Source organism: Macrobrachium rosenbergii, chromosome 42 (genome assembly GCF_040412425.1).
Source record: "Macrobrachium rosenbergii isolate ZJJX-2024 chromosome 42, ASM4041242v1, whole genome shotgun sequence".
Classification (NCBI taxonomy): Eukaryota; Metazoa; Arthropoda; class Malacostraca; order Decapoda; family Palaemonidae; genus Macrobrachium; species Macrobrachium rosenbergii.
This window is the reverse complement of record NC_089782.1, coordinates 25,194,260-25,215,873: the sequence shown is the minus strand read 5'-3', so window position 1 is coordinate 25,215,873 and position 21,614 is coordinate 25,194,260. Positions and strand designations below refer to the sequence as shown.

The window sequence follows — 21,614 nt, the reverse complement described above, 5'->3', positions numbered from 1 at the left end:
CAGTGAGATAATGATAAGCGGAAATAAAGATAAAAAACGAGTCTAGAAATATACAAGAAATTGAAAGGAAATTAAAGAAGAGCAAAAATATACAAACATGTTCGCATCAGTAAATTTTTCTGGGCAAGCAGAAGCAGACATATATGTGAAGATGTTGATCTAATTAATTTTTTTTTTTATTTTGCCAGTAATACAGAAAAAAGTTGAGTATTTGAAGTACAACCACATAAACACAGATGAAATACTTGGCAAGTTTTCATTCAATAGACGTAGTAGTGAGAAGGAAAAATCTCATAGCATACTTGGAGAAAGCGACAAAAACAAAATACAAGAAACAAATATACAAAACTAGGAAAATACAAATGGCCAAATTGGGGTGCCGTTGCAGAGGTAAGGCTCAGCCCTGAAGCTGGGTCCCCTGAACCAGTCTTGAATAAGTTACGTCAGGGAATTGTTTACAAGTTAGTTAAGCCACAGTTTCGCTAACTGTGTAAGTTTCATGACATTAACTTGATCCGGTTTCATGTTTTTACCGTGGTGAGTGTATCGTAGAAATAAGCCAAATGGGGTCTACATCGGGCTAGGCAGGTGACAAATCCAGATAGCTAAGTCCGCTAGAGCAACCTTTGACACCAGTAATTTGTAACTGTTACTAGGCGACATTTTGCTATGTATCATACACGATTGGCACCAATGTGATGGTACATTGTATCGCGCAGTTCCGCCACGTCATCCTTTTAGAGGGTAGACCAAGGTGAGAATAAGACGAGACCAACTTGGCAAACTTTCTTCCAGAAAATTGTAAGTCTGCATGTAGTCTGGTGGAAGTGACGTCGATCATCCGTGCAGTGGCTGTTGTTTATGTAATTTAAAAAAAAAATAGGCGAGTTGAGCACATTAGGCTAGACTGATTACAGCCTGGAAAATACCCCACATTAGGCTAAATAGCCTAGGCTATGACCCAGTGACATGTAAACAAACTGAAGTCTTGATAATAATTCTGTAACCAGTCATTGTTGTGTAAAGTATATCAATTTATGCAAGTTATTCGGTCCACGGATGTCAAAATACCTTTATTGTATGGGGCACTGTCTGTGATGTGAGGTTAGGTTGGAATTTGGACCCTCGTAAGCAAAGTATATACTTTGCCCAGATTAACATTTCGACAATTCTGCTTCTTTACATGGATAACTAAGCTTAAAACATCATTTTTACTGACTACTTAGGCAATGTAGTGGTATTTTTGTTTTTGGTAAAACTAAGCGTTACCTCTGCGTCGGTTATTTCCTTTAAAATTGACTTTCTATGGTATTTTGGTTGCTTATCAAGAATTTACTGTTATCTTTTGTCAGTCGACTGTAATTAACCTCAGAACTAATTATTTTTTTTGTGTTGTGGCCATCCTGGAAACCTATTGTGCATGTGCATTGTTATAGGGGAACTTTGGGTAAAAAAGTGGTTTCATGTATTGGGAGTCCAGGGTCCTCTGCCCCCTGGCTAAGTAACACAGCCGGTTAGGTTAGGGTATGTTAGGTTAGTATGGTTCCTTTTATAATAGATTTCCTTAGCCGGTCCCTTCTTGAACATATGGCTTCCTAATGACTTTCATATTTGCTGAATCGTTCCATACAGCCCATGCGGAGCTATTTAGAAATACTATGATTTTTAACATCATTATTAAGGGAAGTGGTAGATTGAAGTAGCAGTTCCACTGTGGCTAATACTTAGAAATACCAGGGAAGCTTTATATAATAAAAAGTGTGTAGTTGTGTTGGTGAAGTAATGAAGAAACTTAGAGTTTATAGTGCCAGCGGTAGTGGAAGTAGGTTAGCATATTTTTAAAGAATGGAAGTTGAGAGAATGTTTGTTCCTTTAGAAATATAAACCATTGATTTTGCTTAGAAGTATTCTTCAACATATAGTGGAAACAGTTGTATAATTTGGTAATGAGGTACTTAATTGTTTCTAGGCGAGTGTGTGTCATGTAGTCCCTTGCTAACCTTCAGTGAAACCAGCAGTGTGTCTGTGTGCGCGTGCGCGCGCCTGATCTGGAGTTTGTGTTTTGTTGGTTATTATGATGAAAACGAAAAGTACGAACAATGAAAGGCAAAACTGTTTGTATGTACTACATTTGTTTTAATAAAAAAATGTTTGGTCTTAACTTGACTAGGCTTTCTTAACAGTTCCAGCATTCTGGCATGAGGAATATTTTATCAGCTTTATCCGATGTAGGTGGTTTTACAATTACAGTACGTGTAAAATTTTCTGTTTGGGGTGTCCTGACATTTCTGTATTAGAAATTAAGTGGATAAAGAAGTCTTAGCCCTGGCATTTTCCAGACTAATCCTTTCAACTTGTTTCAGTGAAGAAGATACTGAAAATAAGCAGGCATGATGGAAAACCTTGAGATAGATTTGTCTTTGGCGCTGCAGATGCAGGCACAGTTTGATGAGGAATTAAGGGTCAGTTTACTGAAGGAGCAGGAAGGACAAAGTCCAGTTCTGGTGCTCAGCCAGAAAAATCTAGGTGAGATGTAATTTGTTTTCATGACTGTCGTATAACTAATGATTTGCAATTTTCGTTTTATTATCGGTATATGATATGTAATTCTTGATGGACCCCCTGTATATTTGCATTTTTAGTTGAGTTATGAAGTGTGGTTCTGATTAATTCACACCAGCAGGCCAACTATAGTACTATTTCTAGGTATCTTTATGAACCATACATTTTCGTATGTTCTAGTGTCAGTATTATTGATAATGAAGTTTTCGTCAACAAATGTTGAAATTCATCTCTTCCCAGGAAGCTGGTTGATTGTGTAGTTGCCCGAGTGAGAGGTCTTTTTTAGATACTCCGCAAAAGTATTTGCTCACATAATTATATGACAGCTTTTTTATTATTATCAATACTAAAAAACTGTGCAATAACTAATCATAGATTTTATGTTTTGCCTTCAGGAAACAAGAAAAAATTCAATGGGGAACTAGAAGAACCACCTCAAGAAAAATTGTCTGTCTCTCTTGTAGATCCATCATGGGAGTTGATCGATCCTAATCCAGATATTCACACACTGTTTTAACCTTCAATAATCAGTTCTTTTGGGGTCGATTATCTGGTATTGAAGTGAGGTGGAGCCCCCGTATGACACTGTAAGTTTTGTTGAATTCCAAATTTTCGAGTATAATGGTGTCTGTCAGAGTTTGAACTTCTATCTTGAACTGTTATCTTTTTCACTATATGTATGAAAGCCAAACTGGAAAAGGGTCAGTTTTGTACCATATGAGTCTCTTCAAGTCTTGCAAGGCAGTCACAACAGTACCATGAGCTCTAAGACCTGCAAAATTGTTGTTTTGTACTCCTTGGTCACAACAGCTGATAAACTCTGCTGGTGATGTATGTACTGGAGGTAGCCAGAAATTACAGGAATACAGTACTGGGTTAGGATTGGAGCTCCATTCACTGCACAAAACACACACTAAGACAGAGCATGCAGGGATAATTGTGGAACTTCCTGCAGTGTGGCTTCTTGAGGAGGTTCTTCCTGGGTGGCAGTTCCCCTGTGCTGTCTGTGAGTGACTGGTGAAGACTCATTTACAACTCTTACCAAGGCCATGGAGGGGCAATTAACATCATCCTTGTACAGTTTGGTCAAGATTTGTCTCAAGAGGTGAAATGGTGGAAGGAATGAAGCATTCAAAATCAGTTTTGATTTTTGTCTCATAAGTAGTAACAGCTCTACTTGCACTGTCGTCAGTGCACCTCGCATAGTGCACTGAATGATGTTTGCAGCATCCTATGACCCCTAGTTGCACTTAGTTTTTTAATAATTTTCTTTAATTTCATTCCTACTTCATTTTTTCACTCTTGCAGTCCAATTTCGCCAACTATTATTTAGTGCAACTGTCGGGTGTTATCTTACATCCACCTTTAGATCCTTGTACCTCATCTCCTTTATTTTCTGGATGTCGTTATCTTGCTGTCCAACCACTCCAGTACCATTTTTTGTGCTAACCTGGCACTAAATGGCAAAATTCTTGGCTCGACAGCCTAACTTACACTAACTAATGAGCCTGCTGCCAATGACTATACCAAATGGCATTAGCAAAGCAGAATTTTGTATCTGAGACATGAAAATATTTCTAGAATAATTTAAATGTTCAGTTTATCGTAAAAACAAAAAACTGCAGCAACTTGCTGTTAGTTTCAAGATACTAAATGATTAAAATGGTAACGTCCTTGAGTGTATGCATATGATAAAGGTACAATCACTCAAAAAGTTTTGCAACATACTAAAACTTTCGGACAACAACTATAATATGCTTTGACATCTGGCGCTATTGGCAACTCAGTTGTAAGCATATGAAAGCGACTGACACTAGTGGTTGGTCCGAGAAATTCCTGCAGTTTCCTTAAACAGGGCTTTTTTCTGATACTGCTTACTGTTGTCATACTAATTAAAGGATGTTACTATAATACTTCAGGTCATCGCTGTTCTTATGTTTTAATATTTTCATCTCTTCTGTCACTATCGTTGTTTTATCTCCTTCTGTATGTGTGTGAACTTTGAGACATAGGCCTACGACTGTTTTAAGTTGAACTATTGGTCTTATTGTTAACATCTAGCAAATACGACTTTTGTAGATTTGCTTCACATTATTATTAATCAAATTTTGAATGACTAATCCCTATGTATATTGTGAAGACTTGTGCAACTTAATATAAAATATACTGAATTAGACTAACAGATTTCACGTCCTATTTTGTAATACATAGGAATATAATGCCTTGGCCTTGTACTTTTACACACACACACACACACACACACACACACACACACACACACACACACACACACACACACACATATATTAGTTATAAGTGTGTAATTTCTCATTTCTTTGTTGCTACTTAGGCCCTATCATTTTGATGCCTTTTATGAAAGTTAACTGAATATATATATATAACACCCTATTTTTGTATTTCTTATTATCTAAGTTTCTAAAGAATTAAAAATTAGAAAGATGTTCAACATTAATTTAGTTAATGCTAAATGCCAGCAGTGAAGAAGACTACCATGCTCATCAGTGGAGAATGTCTCCCCTCATCATGATGACTCTTGCAGAAATCATCGGCAACTGGATTCTATTATAACGCCAAACCCTACTAGCCTCTATTCTTTGTGTTTCGCTGATATGAAGTGTTTTTTGGCAGGAGTATGATGAAATAATATATTGGTCTCATGTAGCCTGTTACGGATGGTTTGAGCCGCAACTTGAAGGGAAAGCGTAATGTTCTCTCTTTATAGCAACACTGGTTGTCAGGGGAGTTAGGCAGAGCTCCTTCAGTGATCATCCTATGATGATCTTTAACAGTAGTGCAACAATGGGGCCGTCCTCCACTTTTTACAATGAATTTATCATATTTCCTCGTTCTCTCTGTTGTTTTATCCCTCTATACATGGTTGTTTTATTTACACTAAGCTGCCGAGCAATATCTACAATAGAGACATTAGTCTTATGCAAGCTAATGATTGTGGTGCAGTTGAGCCTGTTGCCCATCTTATCGGTGCAAGTGATGAGACAGTTTAGTTTAACTTTCCTGCCGGAATGTGGAGTCTGCGATAACATACAGCGTTATGAGATTTTTGTTTTTGTTTTTGACAACAACAGTGGTTGAATTCTTTCTTTCTTTATTTAAATATAATTTCGTTGATGATTATTCAACATTATTTTATTAGTCAATAAGCTTTTATCTGAATTCGAAATATAGTTTCCTCTTTGACTCTTTTGCCCAATCATCTGAAGTGAAATTTTTCAAAATGTTTCGTCATTTTTCGTAATATGAATTTTTCACTCGCCATTCTTTTTTATTCACTCGCCATTCTTTTTTATATTGTTAACTGTATGATTAATAACCAAAGTCGAATAAGAAAATTACATTTCCTCGTAAATATCAAAAGAACAAATTACTGTTAGGTGAACGAAAACTTCTGGAACATGTTGCAAAACATTTTTGAGTGACTGTACATTCTTACAGATGTGCAGGAGTGTGTTGTTACGAAGGTCGAGGAGGCCTTTGCTCAGTACGATTGTCCTTGCCCTTGCTGAAACTTCGTCCTCGAAAAGATTTAGTTGAAACTTTGTTGGTGAGTGTGATCAAAATCTGTTTGTCAAATTGTTAATTGTACCAGCTTACAAGATTATTTGTATTTTTTGACAAAATTTTTTTTATTTAAACCAATCAGTCATATAATCCACATTCATAGGCTTTGAAGGCCACTGACAATGCAGTGTTTTGCCTAACATACAAGAGGTTTGTAGCCATTTACATTGAGTCGTAGTTCCCTAACAGTCAGTTGCTTCACTTTTCATGTAGTGTGGACTGTAAGTGTCAAGAATCAGTGGGGTCGGGAGGAGGGCACTTGTTACATGAATGTTGGGTTAATACGAAAAACCCTTAAGCTCTTGAAAATATAATTTTTTACAAAAAATTAATTTGATAAATTTATGCCCAAAAACAGTATTCTTAAAAGTTTTGTTGCATATGCCTACAGTTCTCCAGATACTCCACTGAAGAAGGAGATGCAAATAAGGCTAAAGTAAAGTACCCTGTAATGGATTTTGATGATACATCTCAACTGCTAGGGAACAAAGGATTTCCTACCTTGAAATCCCCATTCCAATTCTCCAAGTAAGCCGCTGTCTTTGAGTTGTCACTGTGAACGGTAAGGCCTCTGGTGAAAGAGACCAGTGGTATCCCTACTACGAGGTGTCATGAATTCAGCCACTGTTGGAGATCTATATGGACATTATTTAAAACTACAATTGGGGGACTGTCCGCTGGCAGTCCACTGGCAGAAGAGAAGTTAATGGGAAGCACTGGTCTCATTTTCTCCTACCTCTATTGGCAGGTGACTTGGCCAGAAACATCCATCTTTACCTCGCTGAAAAAGGACTGGTGTCTCCTTGGTGTAGCAGTTGATCTAGTCAGTGGTTTCTTGTAGGAGGCTTCCTGTTGAAAAAGAAACCTCAAGAGAAGAGTTCTAGTAGGCTTCTTGTTGAAGAAGAAATCTCAAGGGAAGAGGGAGAAAAAGAACAAAGGTGGAAGATCTTTTTGCAAGAGCCCAAGACTTATTTGCCAATAAACTGTTGGCCAAAGGCCCACTAGCATGTCCAGGTGTATTGCTTGGCCCATTTGATTGGTCTGTGAAGAGTCCATAGATAAGTCACTGCCTTGCAACCCAGGCTTCTATATGCTCAGCTGGTTTGTCTGGTTGCTGCTGCTCCAGTCCTGTATCTGGGTATCTACATGGTCATGATCCTAAAATTCAGTGGTTAACTAGCCTGTTCAGTCTATGCTAATGTTGCTATCTGGGGTCAGGGCATCAGGAACTGATAGACCTAATTATGAGGTAAAGTAAAAGTATGGAAATATGCATCAAAAAGACAAAGCCACATTTGGTGCTAACTAGTTGTGGGACATACATTATCTATTAGCATTTTATTTTACTGGCAGTTGAAATGTGAGTGAAAAAGTTTTGTATTTATGGAATATAAAATGTATTTTGAAATCCGTTTTGACCTACAGTACCTGAGTGTTTTCATATGATGTACCACATAACATGACCCAATTACCATGCGTTCACTTACATTGTCTTTTTCGTATGATTAAGAACTGGATAGACCCTCTTGATTTAAATATTGCTTCTGTCTAGCCAGTCTATAACCATAAAGCAAGGAAGAACAATTATGAATGAATGCATCATTTTGCCCCTACTTTTATCCATCATTGTCCCTACTATTACTATAATCCACTTCTCAACCTCCACTCCCACCCCTTGATCGTAAGAAAATGACAATCTGTTTTAAACTTTTGGGGCAGCAAAGGTGAGCTTGCCAAAGGTCTTAAGCTGTTACTTGGTCGTAAGCCCTGGTACACATATACTCAAAGCACATTTTTCTGCCTCGTCCTTTTCCCTTTGTATCTGTACTCTACTAATCATAATTGTTCACGCTGTTCTGTTGCTCAGTTCTGCTCTACAGATCTCATCCTTATAATTCTGCTTTATAATTTGATTTGCCTTTCAGTATTCCTTGGTATTCATTAAAATATAATTATTCGCAGATCATAAATATAAAATTAAAGCAAAAACCAACTTGTGAGACACTACTTTTTCTTTTAGTAAATGGTAAATGTTTAGAAATAACAGTAATTCAAAACTAATTTTCCTAATTTGTAAGTGCTCCTAATTTGTAAGTGCACATTTTTATTAAAAGTAAAGGAAATAAATCTAGGTGAGTTAGAAAGAAACAAGAGATAAAAAATAACACAGTAATTGAATGCAATTGAGAAAACTTATTAAAAAACATAAAAATAGGGTAGTAACTCATGATTAAAAAAAAAATAAAAATATTGTAGTAACTCATGAATACAAGGCCTTAGGACCAGGTATTAGAAAATTGTGCATATTGTAAATTTTGTAGAGGAGTAATCATATTATTTGTATTTGTTCATAACAAATTTGTGTCAGAATTTGTTTCTGCTAATCAGAAATTTTTTGTTTCAGCACGAAATGATCCATGCATATTTGTTTGTCACTGCCAACAACAGAGATCGTGATGGTCATGGCCCTGAGTTTCACAAGCACATGTATAGAATAAATGGAGTAGCTGGAACTAAAATATCGGTTAGTAATGGAATTATTTCTTTTGTGCACTGACTTAATTTCCTTTAGATTGTAAGGTTAATATGTTCATGAATGTAACAATTACTGTATATTTCTCTAAAAGATGTATCACTGTTAGTTTAAGTTTAGAGACCAAGAGCTCATCATTCTAGTTAAAGAGAAAAGGGTAGGTAAGACTTTCTATGCAAAGCCCCTTGTCTCATCTCCTTTACTATGTCTTGCGAACAAATCCAAGTTTTTGCTAAATTCTTGTCATCTCTAATTTTACTTTTATTTTCATTTGTTACCAGTGTTGTAATTTGGTATTTCCGAAGGGAGAATGGAAAGGACAAATAAGGAAAGAGACAGTGAAACTCATTAAGAAAGGATGAAGATTGTAAAATAAAAAGAAAAATAATAGGGAAATAAAAATTGAGAGGACCTAGGACTGTCATCCTCATCAGTCACAGCATCATCATGCCCTCAGCCCTCAGGTTTTTGATGCACTGGAGGCATGTGTTTCTTGGTGTACTCACCTTCATGGTTGTGGTTGAGGTGTGTGCTACTTTAAGATGGTATCATTTATTTCAAATCCATTTCTTCAAAAGCTACCTTCACCAGAAGGATTGGTATTGCACCTTGCCAAATTCTTCCCTTCAGTGGTTTTTCATCAATGTCCTCCCTCCCAAATTGTGATGCACACTAATTGTAATGACTGGGTCTGTAAGCACAAATGATGTTACAATAAAACAGGTTTTTACGAACCCATAATCATATCAGACAGCCTTCCTTCCTTCCCAAATTCTTCAAGATGGAGTTCAGCATGGCAGAATGTTTACCAGCCTCCCAGGCCAGTCAAGTGAGAGGTGAGAAGCCCAGTAAGATTTTTCTTTTATGAACTATCAATAGGGGTGACTTAGAACTGTTTGCAAAGAGTGTGGTTAATTATGAATTGGCCAGTTGTTTCTGTCTTGAATTGCTAGAATTAAACTCTCTCATGACTTCTCTGTCATGGTGGTTTCCATGGTATCTGGGTGTCTCATAGTTAGAAGGTTTTTCAAGAGGCTGTCACCCAACTCAAGTTAGAGGTTTTTGAGCGGCTGACACCCAACTCAAGTTAGGAGGTTTTTCAAGAGGTGGTCACTCAACTCAAGTTGAGGATTTTCAAGAGGCAGTCACCCAGCTCAAGAGCATTGCCCTCAGTATTCAAGTGTCCACCACCTCTTCTCTGCTTTTTACCAAATTTGTTGACTTGAATACCAACTTTATGCCTCGAGTGCTTGGTGCATGTACCATCTGGGGAGTAAATCTCCTATTGCATCCATCCTTTACGTATAGAAGGTACTAGGTTTCTAAAATTGTTGGCTCCACTGTCTATGGGAATTGGATGTTTAGCAATTCAGGCTAATAATGATTAGATTACCTTTAATGGGTTTTTATGTAACCTTTTTCAAACAATACATTTTTATATCAACCTATCAAGTATAATCTTCAGTGGACTCCCCCTCCCCCCCATTCCCTTCAGATAAGGGTTAGCACAGAAGAATGAAAGTTGTTTCAGGTGGACAGTGGACTATGGGCTGGATATGGAAGGTGTCATGTCAACTCTTCAAGTCAGTATAACTAGGTCTATTTTACATGGAATTGGGTAATTATGACTAATGGGTTTGTTTAAAAACTAAGTCTGTTTTGTAAACAGTTTTGTACTATGAGGAGACTGTAATAAGTGCTGTGAATTAGGTATAAAAAGGTCAAGGAACTATTCTAATGATTGTGTACCCAAAAGATATATTCTTGAAAATTCAGTCCTGCAATGGAGATTCATTAGAAATGCTTGGCTTCTTATATGCTATCAAATGTCTAATGTAGCATATTCTGGTGATATGTTGGTTATTATTATTATTATTGTTCATAAATGAGAAATGGAAATGGATCAAGGTCTATTACAGGACTTGGATGGCCAAGTGTGAAGATGCCAGAGATTTTGAAATAAAAGTAAAATTCAGAAATCAATGAAGCTTTGGTTGAAGGACTTGGCAGAACCTTTACCACTGTCTACAGTGTGCTGCACAAGAATCAGACATATAAAATTACTTTAGTTAATTTGCAAGAATGCCAAAAACTCTTATAAATGTCTCAGGTTCTTTACTTTTAAATCTGTGAAAACAGCTACATTGGCAATTTAGGTCATGATAGTCATTTTTAACATTTTGGATATTTAAATGCAATGCATTATTGCTCCAGGTTTATCACTCATTCCACGATGAAGTGGATGTGTATCGCCAGCACATTTGGCAGTGTAATGGACCATGTCGACAAAGAAGACCATACTTTGGGCTGGTGAAACGGGCTATGAACCGACCTCCAGGACCTAGAGATCCATGGTGGCAGCAGCATCAACAGTCGTGTGGTGGAACATATACCAAGATTCAAGAGCCTGAGGGATATGGAATTAAGAAAAAAAGGAATGGGGTAATTGCTGGTAAGTACATTACTCTTGTGTAGTTTACATTTTAGCAGAAGTGAATATTCCTTTGGCAGTTTCTGAAAGATTTAAACTTTCCGTGTTGAATTGCAAATAAAACGAGTTAAACGCTATTACATTACCCTTTAATGGTGAAGGTTTAGAGGCTGGTTTTAGATTTCTAGTTTCTTATTTGAAATCTGCATTTTGCCACCCCAATGAAGGAGCGAAATAGCAAATAGCTCTCATGCCAAGAAATTTACAGGCCTTTGTAATTGTTACTACATAGTGCAGTTGTAATTCCTCTGCTTTGTGGCCTTTTTTTGTCTTTATATTACCTTGTTCATTTATTGTGATCATTGCCATTTATTTCAGTAAAACAATTCAGTTCTCATTGCCTAATAATCCCCTTTTTTTATTGCAAAACTGTCAAGGATGTGGTAAAAAAAGTAATATAAAATTTGCTGCAAAAATTTTTTAATTTTCAGTGATTTTAGAATTCCTCCAAGCCCTAAAGATACAGCGTCCAGAAAAGTTTCTTGTACGTTTCGTAAGTTATACGAATGAAGGCCTCCATCAAGCATTACTAGTTGTTTGCCTGCAGTATTGGGGGATAACAGCACAAGTGCAACAGCCATTATAATTATTTCCCAGATAACTCATTATTATTCTTAAGTTAAAACACTAATTTCATAGGGCTGGCCCTAAGACCAAAGTTTTTGGGCAAGCCTTAGGAATTTCAATAGCAATTACCTTTGTGGATTATGCTATGTATGAAGGTTAGTATTCAAGCCTTGATTTGTATAGGCAGAAGTAGACAAAGGGCAGACATGTCCATGACGAATTATTTTAGACATAGTACTTTAGGTACTGTAAAGATAAACTGGTGCTAAATGCCAGCATAAGGATCCATGTTGAGTAGTTTGGCTAATTAAATTTTATTATGTCCAACATAAGCAGTTAAAAATTTTATAACATCTGTTTCAGCTTTGACCTGTGAGTAGAAGTGTATCAGTATGTTTTGGTGAATGACAGAGGGTTTCATTTCTTCAGTAATGACATCCCCACTAATTTATTTACATTTGGATTAAAGGTTTTATTTACTGTCTTGGCAAGCAATGTCACTCATTGTCCTAGATGCAAGTCAGTTTATCCCTAGCCTTGCTAATTAAAAAAATTTTTTCATTCCATTTATTAACTTTACACAATAATTTAAAATCTAGCATTTTGTAATTTCTCATCTATTTTCACATATGTTTCTCAGATATATGTAGAATTTAAACATGGTATCATTTGTAAATGTAATTCATTTTTTATGTAAATGCAGCATGTTTTTTTTTACATCTTGCAGATAAAGAAACAGCTAATAATAGCGACATCCGAAAGTACTTTGGAAGCTTTCAAGGAAATGGAAAGTCTTTAACAGATGGCTTAGGCTCTTCCACAATAAATAAAAGGTCGACAGATGAATTTAGCCCTCCAATGAAGGAAAATATTCCAGGTTATAGTGGAAAGCCATCAAATCTAGGTAATTTGGCAGTTAATAAGACTGGAGGAAATGCTGGGACCGATAAAATGAGCAATGTACATGGCTATGGAAGAACTGGTACAGGAGCTGTAAAACAAGTCAATGTAAATAATGCCAGCCACTCCAGGGTTCACGGATTTAGTGGTAAAAATTCTCCAATGAAGAAGAAACCTCGTGTTGGTTCTGGGGTGTCCAATAACAGCACAGGAAGTGGTAGTAATGTAAACAGGGGTTCATCTCACCCAGGGTCAGGTTTGGCTGTACGGACTGGTGGAGGTTCTAAAACTGTTACAGTGAAAGGAAAAACAGTAAGTAAAACACAGAGTGAGACAGAAAATGCAAACCCACCCACACAGACAACAGTTTTTCAAGGGCAAGGCTATGCCTTGGGAGGAGGAAGCGGAGTGTCTCGCCTGCTCTCACTATCCAGTTCATCATCAGCGTCTGGTAGTAGAAAAGACAATGCAACTATTTCAAAAAAATCAAACGACAGTCTTAGATCACAAGTTAAAAACCCAATTGGAAAATGTCCAGTCTGCAGTAAAGAAATTCCAGAAGCTGTACTTGATAAACACATAAGTGATTGTATTGGAGATTTTGACGATGATGACGACATTGATGAGTGGAATACAAGTTGTCCTAAGGGAAATGTTGCTAATGATGACAGCAGAAGGGAATTAGATACGATATCAGTTTCAAGTGATGACAGTGGTGATCTCTTTACTAGTAGTAAGAATGACCAAGCAGCCTCATCTGCAACAGTGCAAATTCAGAGTAATGGGGGAGAAGAAACTTTCCCTTGCCCCGTGTGTGGCAATCCTTTTACACAAGCGCAAATCAATGAACATTTAGATTCGCATTTTTAACTAATGGCTTTTAGTAAACGACGACAAATTATAAAAATTTTGGTTTAATGACTGATGTTAGGATGAACATGCAAGATCTGGGTATGTTACGTATCTATTAAGTTTTTTTATATTGTAAAAATAAAGTTGAATACTATTTAAACATTTTTTGACCTAAGTACAAGACATCTGTCTTCAATTTCTCATCACTACAGTACATATGAACAGCGAAGAATTCACCAAAAAGGTCTTGTTCTACTTGGCAAGTTGCATCTCCTTAGGTTAGGGATGTATCCCAATACTCCATCTCCCTCTTTAGTCAGTATAGTACAGTCTGGTTACCATATGCAACTGATCACCCACTCAAAGAATTAGGGTTCAAGGTTTCTTTGAATGATTCATCTTGCCCTTCTATATGACAACCTCATGAGTCGTGTTCAGTGGATATTTGCATTATATGACAACCTGGGAATTCACATCAACAGAGGAATAATTTCCTCATTCTTAGCATATGCCGTAATTGTTTGCCTTGTCCAAAGGAGGATAAACAAGATCAGATCCATGTCAATTAAATTTCTGTCGGTTAAGAAATTGTAGGCCACAAGGCAACCTATGTCCTCTCTAGAAACTAGTCACTCAAGTTTGGTACCAAATGCTGTCTCTCCTTGTCTACTTTAATAGATGCTGGTTTCAAAATACCCAGCAGATATTTGGCCCCTTAAGTAAGATAAAACATACTCGAGTGGACATGGCCACAATCTATATTCTTCAGTGTGCCACTTCTAGTCTGTATAACTTGAATGTTTTACCATCACCTTATGTACCTTGCCCTTCAGCCAAATACGGACTAAGGATACTCCTGAGTTAAATTCTTCCCATATCTCCCTCTGGTCTTTCTGTGTCTCTGGGCCTCCCTCTTCTCCCCGTAGTCTTCTGCCAGTGCTTGATGGCTCTCTTCTGTTTTTCAATGAACCTCTGAATGTCTCCATTCAGCTCCACTCCACCACCATGTCTCTTTCTCATTTCGTAGGTGATGTGTTTTTCTTCTCCTGACTGTCTTTGTTGGGTTAGTCGGTAGAGCTGCGGACTGTCACTTGATGGGCCGGAGTTCAATTCCCCGGCCGGCTGATGAAGAGTTAGAGGAATTTATTTCTGGTGATAAATTCATTCCTCGCTATAATGGTTCAGTTACAATAAGCTGTGATCCCGTTGCTAAATAACCAGTGGTTCTTAGCCATGTAAAATAAGTCTAGTCGCTTCGGAGCCCCAGCCCTAGGAGCTGTAATCAGCTCAGTGGTCTGGTTCAAACTAAGGTATACTTAACTGACTGCCTCTCAATCTATTATTTCCCTCATTATCAACTGTGCAAGAATCTAGGGTGTTATGATGCCCAACATAGTAAAATAATAAATTGCCGAGTTTCGGCTTTGGTTTCAAGTGATCTAAACTGCTCTCTGGGCTCCATAATACTATTCATATCATTAACCTTTGGCTCTGGCAGACTTCCAATCTTGTTTCTCCCTGATGATCTTCCTCCCAAACCATTTTCTCAGATCCACTGTCTGTTCCATCATGCCCAGTCATATTTTCTCTATAAAATTATATTTTTATTATTTCCTATGCAAGGGATAATATCTATGAAATTTTTTCTATAAAATTTAATGATTAAATGTTTAACTTTCAACATTTTCCATAAGTTTACTCAACGTAAACAAGTGTATAGGACAAAGCTGTACTTTTCTGTCACACCTCTTACTGGGAAAAGGGTAATAAACCTTAAAATAAAATTGTGCAGATAATTAACTATGCAAAATGCTACAATATTACCCTTGGCTGCAGGATGCAATTTTGTTATGAGCAAAAACGATTCTGGGTACTAATCTAATACTTCAACAAATAAAGTTTGTCAAAACTGAAGTATTATTTCACAAAAATAACTTTCAAGGTTACTATAACTTTAGAAATGTCTAAAGTAGTAAATTTACAAATAAAATTCAAAAGACCTTGGTACACAAATAAAAGACCAGGCTGCAAAACGACACTTAGGGTACCATGGTTACAGTGACATCCTAAAGTGAGCCCACTCATAAATTGGGCCATCTGCAGATAAGTCTATTCTACTATATTTTACATAACAGAGCTAAAGTTCGAAAGGGTTGCACCTATCCTATTCAAAGCAGAAGATTAATTACATAAAAGTATAAACAATACCTAATTCTTTTTATAATGGAAAAATAAGGATTAAAACTAAATTTGAAATATGTACACAATTTTAAAAATCTGCAAGAACATCACATGACAACCATATAAATTTTTAATCCTAATGCATATTGCAATTAAATTTTAGTGGAGAATCTGTGTACATATAACATTTAGAATATATAATAACATTAAAATTTCTTTACCTCAGCATCCATGTACTTCATATTACAAGGCTCTCCAATGGCCTGAACACGCAATCCAAGCCATTTATAATCCATGATTTCATAGATCACTATATTCAACTGCTATAAAAAAGGAACTTCAGTGCAATAAAAATAACATATATACCCTCTTAAAACATTTACATATATTTATATCATCAAGTTCTGAAATGATCATGACAGTATGTGGTACATTCTGCGTGTCTTGATTCTTCAATTACACCTTGATGAAATAAAAGGCAAACCTTCCCAAAAAGATTTGAAATTGTATGTCTAAAACTATAAGCATTTGCATTGAAAATTCTATTTAACTTCCACTGACACCTATCACTACATTCATTGCCGCCATGCAAATTTCACTTTAACCAACATATTTTGTGAATGGATGACAAGTTAACTAGGCTCAACATGTTGAAATGTTAAAAACTGTGTGTGCAGTTCTTCATTCTGTGTTCCTTGCTAGGTGCACTGTAGATATTTGCAGTGTACCTTCAGCCCAAGCTAAATCATTTTCATACGATCTTACATAGGTCACACCAGTTTAACCTTGAAGTTTTACGGTGGAATGGGACGAAGGGATGAAAGTAAAGAAAGGATGAGGAAGTAATGCAAACTGGGGACGGTGCGCCCATAAACTTAGTACCACCTAAAGTACTAGAGAGAGCTACTTAAGGCCTGTACATAGCTCACACTGGGATATTTCTGTACTAGTCCATGATCTCCAATTCCAACAATCTAAGAAAATTATGACAAAAGCATGCCCCAAATTGGATGATTTTCAGCCTCCCTAAAAATGCTCTGAGTCTTCATTTCATTTCATTACTCCTTTGGGACACATTTTTCAAAATCACTGATACTGTACAAAGTGTTTATACATCTTAAAGCCCTGTGGGAGTTAGTACCGTTAGTGCACCTCAGTATTGTAAGGTTCTTTAAGCATCCCCTTCGGCTAACTATTAAACCCTTTGTTTCCTTCACTGTACCTACGTTCATATTCTCTTTCTTTCATCATACTTTCCAACCTCTCCTAACAACTGATTCATAGTGTAATTGCGAGGTTTTCCTCCTGCTACACCTTTTAAACCTTTTGCTGTCAATTTCCGTTTCAGCACTGAATGACCTCATAGGTCCCAGTGCTTGGCCTTTGGCCTAAATTCTATATTCATTCATTCAATCATTCATGCATCTTAAATTAGTAGGAAAAAAATCAATAACCAATGGGATATATGAGGAGAAGCTGAGACTGGTTAAAATATTCACAAGTATAATTTCTGTATGGTAATCTCCCATGAAATGCTATAGATGAGTACAGAACACAACACTATGTTTTTCAGACCCAGGGAGATGTCAGTATAACAACAGTATTAAGAAGGTTTTAGGTGGAGCCAGAGCTAAAATGATAAGGCATTACCAGATTTTTATGAATAACGGACAGTATCAAGAAAGTTTGGGCATGGTAAGACACTTGCCTAAAGTGATTGGGATGAGGTGGCCATGATTCGATGCTTATTCAGCCATGGTTTGAATTAGTCTTGTCCTTTGCAATAGGTACTGGTTTAAAAAATCTTCAAAGTGTAATTTGATGTATTTCAAGAGCTAGTATTCTACAGCTTTACCATTCAACTGTTCATCCCTTGTTTTAAAAGTCATAAAGGTGGAGTTTGACAATCACAAAAGGAATAACTAGGCTAGGCCTGAATATTTTTTCTAAGAAAATATTTGCCATCAATGAACCCCAGCAGCCACCTGTGTCCATTACCAAGATATTCTACTAGAGGAATAAAATCAAGTTAACCACAGATATACTACAGTATATGGCACTAGAAGCTTTCATTTCATAGTTTAAGATACATAGCACAGTTTAAACTACAGGCACTTCTAAAAATATATCTATTTCAATAGGCTTTATAAATTTGATGACTAGTTAACAAAATGATAACCTGTACAAATTATATTAATGCACAGCAGTTTTCATGAGAAGCATACTTCATGTCTTTTATAATTTGAGAAGATATATACATTATGTCCTAACCTTTCCATAATACAACTGTTTCTCTAAAGGTAAGGGTTAACAAAATGACTGACAATCCAATAAAGGGGAGGTAGATAACACAATGAATCCAGGTTATACTGAAAGGAAGAAAGCTCTTGGTATAATTACTGAAATAGTTCCTGAACACAAATAATATAAATGATGCGTAAATTTTAGTGTCAACAGTTTTACAAAGAGACAACTCGCCAGTAATAACGTAACATATCCATAAGCAGTGAATTTTCAATAATGATGAATTTAGCTATAAAATCCTTATATAAAAGTTACTTTGCACAGAAAGTAACATGTTTAAATTACTTGAAAAAATTTTAAAATATGCAGATATACTAACATAAGTCTTGGATATCTATTCAACCAGTAACTTCTGCAATAATGAATCAAGTATGCTGTCTTACTTACACATACGTACTAGCTACATAATTCTACTATCACTGAACAGATGTCCAAGTATCATACCACTGTCAATACTGTACTGTACTTCTGATGGAAATCTCACTGTTTGTGAAATAAACAGACAAAAACAGGGTGCAAGGAATCACTGTACTAAAGCATTCAGGGGAAGAGTCATAGGGCAAGTTCGCTTCAAATACAGTATTTAGCTATCCTCAACCACAAATACAGTATCTGTAATATTTAAAAACTGACATAAATGCCCAAACTTCTCAAACAAGGAACCCTAAAAAAAAATAAGACAGGCAAGCAATAATTTGTTGAAATTATAGTAAATAAAAAATTAAAAGTAAGCTAAAGGTATATCTATGAAAGTGAAACAAAATCCACTGAAAATACATTCTTTACAGAACTTAGTTTTCCAAATTAATTTTTCGATTTACAGGACAGTAGCTACATAACTGAAAATATTCTTACTTAACTTGTTCATTATGCACAGAAGTAGTGTTCCTTATGGTTCCTTATATAAAACTAAATATTTTTCTTTGTCAAAAGCATCATCTGATTAACTGCAGTTGCAGTAAATAAAAAATAAAAAAAATATGGACTGTATGGATTTCACCCAAAACATACTAAAACACCATAATAAGAGGGTGTAATCAAACCTTATCTGTAGAGATGACAACCCTCCTCTGTAACATGCAGCACTGTAGCGCCTCCACTATATCCAAATAAAATTCCAAGAAAATTACCTTAAAATTCAGTTTGGAGAGAGCCCAAGCCAGAGGTATCAAATGGGGTTAAAATGGAGAAACCTCATGAACAGATTATACTCAAAACATTGAAAGGAGGACTTCCCCTTTCCCCAGGTACAGGAACAACACACCATGCAAGGACGGACAAGTCCCACACATAATTGGAGAAGTTACTTGCATGACAGTAATAAAGAATATATCAAAAGAACACACTCAGCTGCTTGCCATAATAGCCTATACTACCATGGAATGTTGCATATTTTTCAATAACCAACCTTACGATATCAAGGAAACCCTTTGCACATACACCACAAACAATAAATCTAAATGGAGCCCTTTTTTTCTCTCCAACATTATGCAAAGTATGAAACAGCAAAACAAAGGCAAAAAAGTAAATGTCATTAAGCCCAGCTGAAACCATAATCCATCTTTACATACAAAAGATCTAAAACAAAATTGAGAAAGCAGGAAGACAACCTCTGAAATTTTACATTTTCTAAGTATAAAGTTCTGACTAATGACAAAAACTAGGAAAAACTTAAAGATGAAAGCTCCCAGCAAAATGGCAGCTGATATAACGAAGGATAACGCAGAGCACTTCTACCTTAAGCAAAGACAAATCCATATGGAGGGAAGTCAGCAAGGAGAGGCTATATCCCTGAGGAGCCCAAGCCCTATGAGAGGTCTTTGAAGGCTGACAACCACTTTGAGCCAACTGCAGGACTCTAATATTTATTAAGATCTCTAGCAGCAGTAGCCTAAGATATGTAATTCAGTCTTGCGTACATAAACTAAAAGTGTGGTGAGCGACAAATTGGTATATGGTTGGTGTTGGAGTGACAGTAGAGGTGGATAAGTTATGAACTGTAAAACTGAATACTGTACTTAAATGGGAAAACACAGTGGTAGTAAAGATGGTATGGATATTTAATAATACAGTATATAAGGTCTACAGCTGAATGCAAAGTATGAAAGGTACTGGAAATTAAAAATTTTTCAGCAATGCTTACTCCTAATTAAACAAATTTTTTATATTTCTTTCAATGCTAAACAATTTCAAAGTGGTTTTAAGTTGAAACAAACTCTATTAATGAAGTAAACAAATTACAAAAGTACCTTATTTCTGGAAGAGATTGCCATATTGTTCTCATAAACCGATAACCATCACTTTACTAAAAATATAAAATGAACACTGTTAAAAACAGAGGGATATTTCAGGGTCATCAATCTCCCATCCCTTCAAGGATTTTATTTACTGACTAGAGTACTGTTCTGTTATTAGTAATCCTGAGCCATCTACAGCAAACTCATTCGTTTACCTTACACCAGATGACGACTATCTCCAATGTAGTTATATCTTATGAAGTACCACAGTATCAGGAACGTAACCTTTTACGGCCTAGAGTTTTGAATTCCCTTGCCTGAACAGAATCAATAAAATCCTACTTTCTCCTAATTTTTCAAGTTTTAAATTACTGTTGTTACTCTTATTAATAAAATATACTGCAATCAGTTTTACTCCTCCTTTGCCCATTTTTTCCTGTTTGTTCATATATAGGCACTATCCTTTGGAAACTCAACATAAATTAAACTGCGCACAGCTAGTTCCATGAAATCATCTGTCCTGGGGGCAGCTGCTGCTAATACTACTACAGTAATAATTTTTGAGAAGAGGAAACTGCATTACTCCCTGTCTGCTGTCTCCACTGCCCAGAGAGCTCAGGGCCTCTGCGAAATTCCACCACTAATATCTTCCTAGTGCTTTAACTTTCACACGACTCCACTAATTTCCATCCTTCTGTCTCATAGTTCTTGGTCAAGTGAGTCTGGATCTTCCAACTCTTACCACTGACATAGTTACATACAATTCTCTAAGGTGGTGCAAGAGACATGTCGAAATGATCTCCATCTCTCTTCGGCATTACCTTGTCTATATAAGGAACATCCATAAATTTCCTCATAGTATGATTCCTACTCAATCCTGCCGTGTGACTCCTGATATTCTTTTGTATGGAATTTCAATCTCTCTGATTTTCTAAAGCTTATTCAGCTTTCCATTGTTTACGCGCACATTATATGATATAATCATGCCCCTACTCTTTAAAACTAAACAATGTGGTCCTCACGCTTTTGCAACTCACAGTTATAAACAAAAAGTAAAGTAGTTCATCTTCATGGACTTATCTTGTGTAAAAATCTACCAAATGAGCTAAGTGAATTAAAGTCATGCAATAAAATAAACCTCGGTGAAAATGTTGAAGCCTTTCCCTCATGATATATTAGCAGATTACAGTAAAGCAATTAATTTAAAAGACCCAGAAAACACTATTATATATATATGTATATATATATATATACATATCAACCACACCAGTGGGAAAATTGGATAAATTTTTTTAGAATGGAATAACAAATTGGTTAGCAGTGCTCGTCAAAAACATATATATATATATATATATAAAAATTTGCACTGACAGCACCAGCTAAAAAT

The 21,614-nt window shown here is 36.2% G+C and overlaps 1 protein-coding gene across 1 annotated transcript; it reads left to right on the top strand.

Annotated features, from left to right (window-relative positions):
• Window positions 1–399: 399 nt before the first annotated feature.
• LOC136828082 (DNA-dependent metalloprotease SPRTN-like) lies at window positions 400–13,659 on the top strand. Its single transcript, XM_067085806.1, is given in 8 exon segments — window positions 400–537; window positions 2,364–2,526; window positions 2,958–3,074; window positions 3,077–3,149; window positions 6,037–6,145; window positions 8,567–8,686; window positions 10,910–11,147; window positions 12,481–13,659. Coding segments are annotated over 7 exon segments (1,836 nt in total). The 5' UTR covers window positions 400–537; window positions 2,364–2,390; the 3' UTR covers window positions 13,524–13,659.
• Window positions 13,660–21,614: the final 7,955 nt, after the last annotated feature.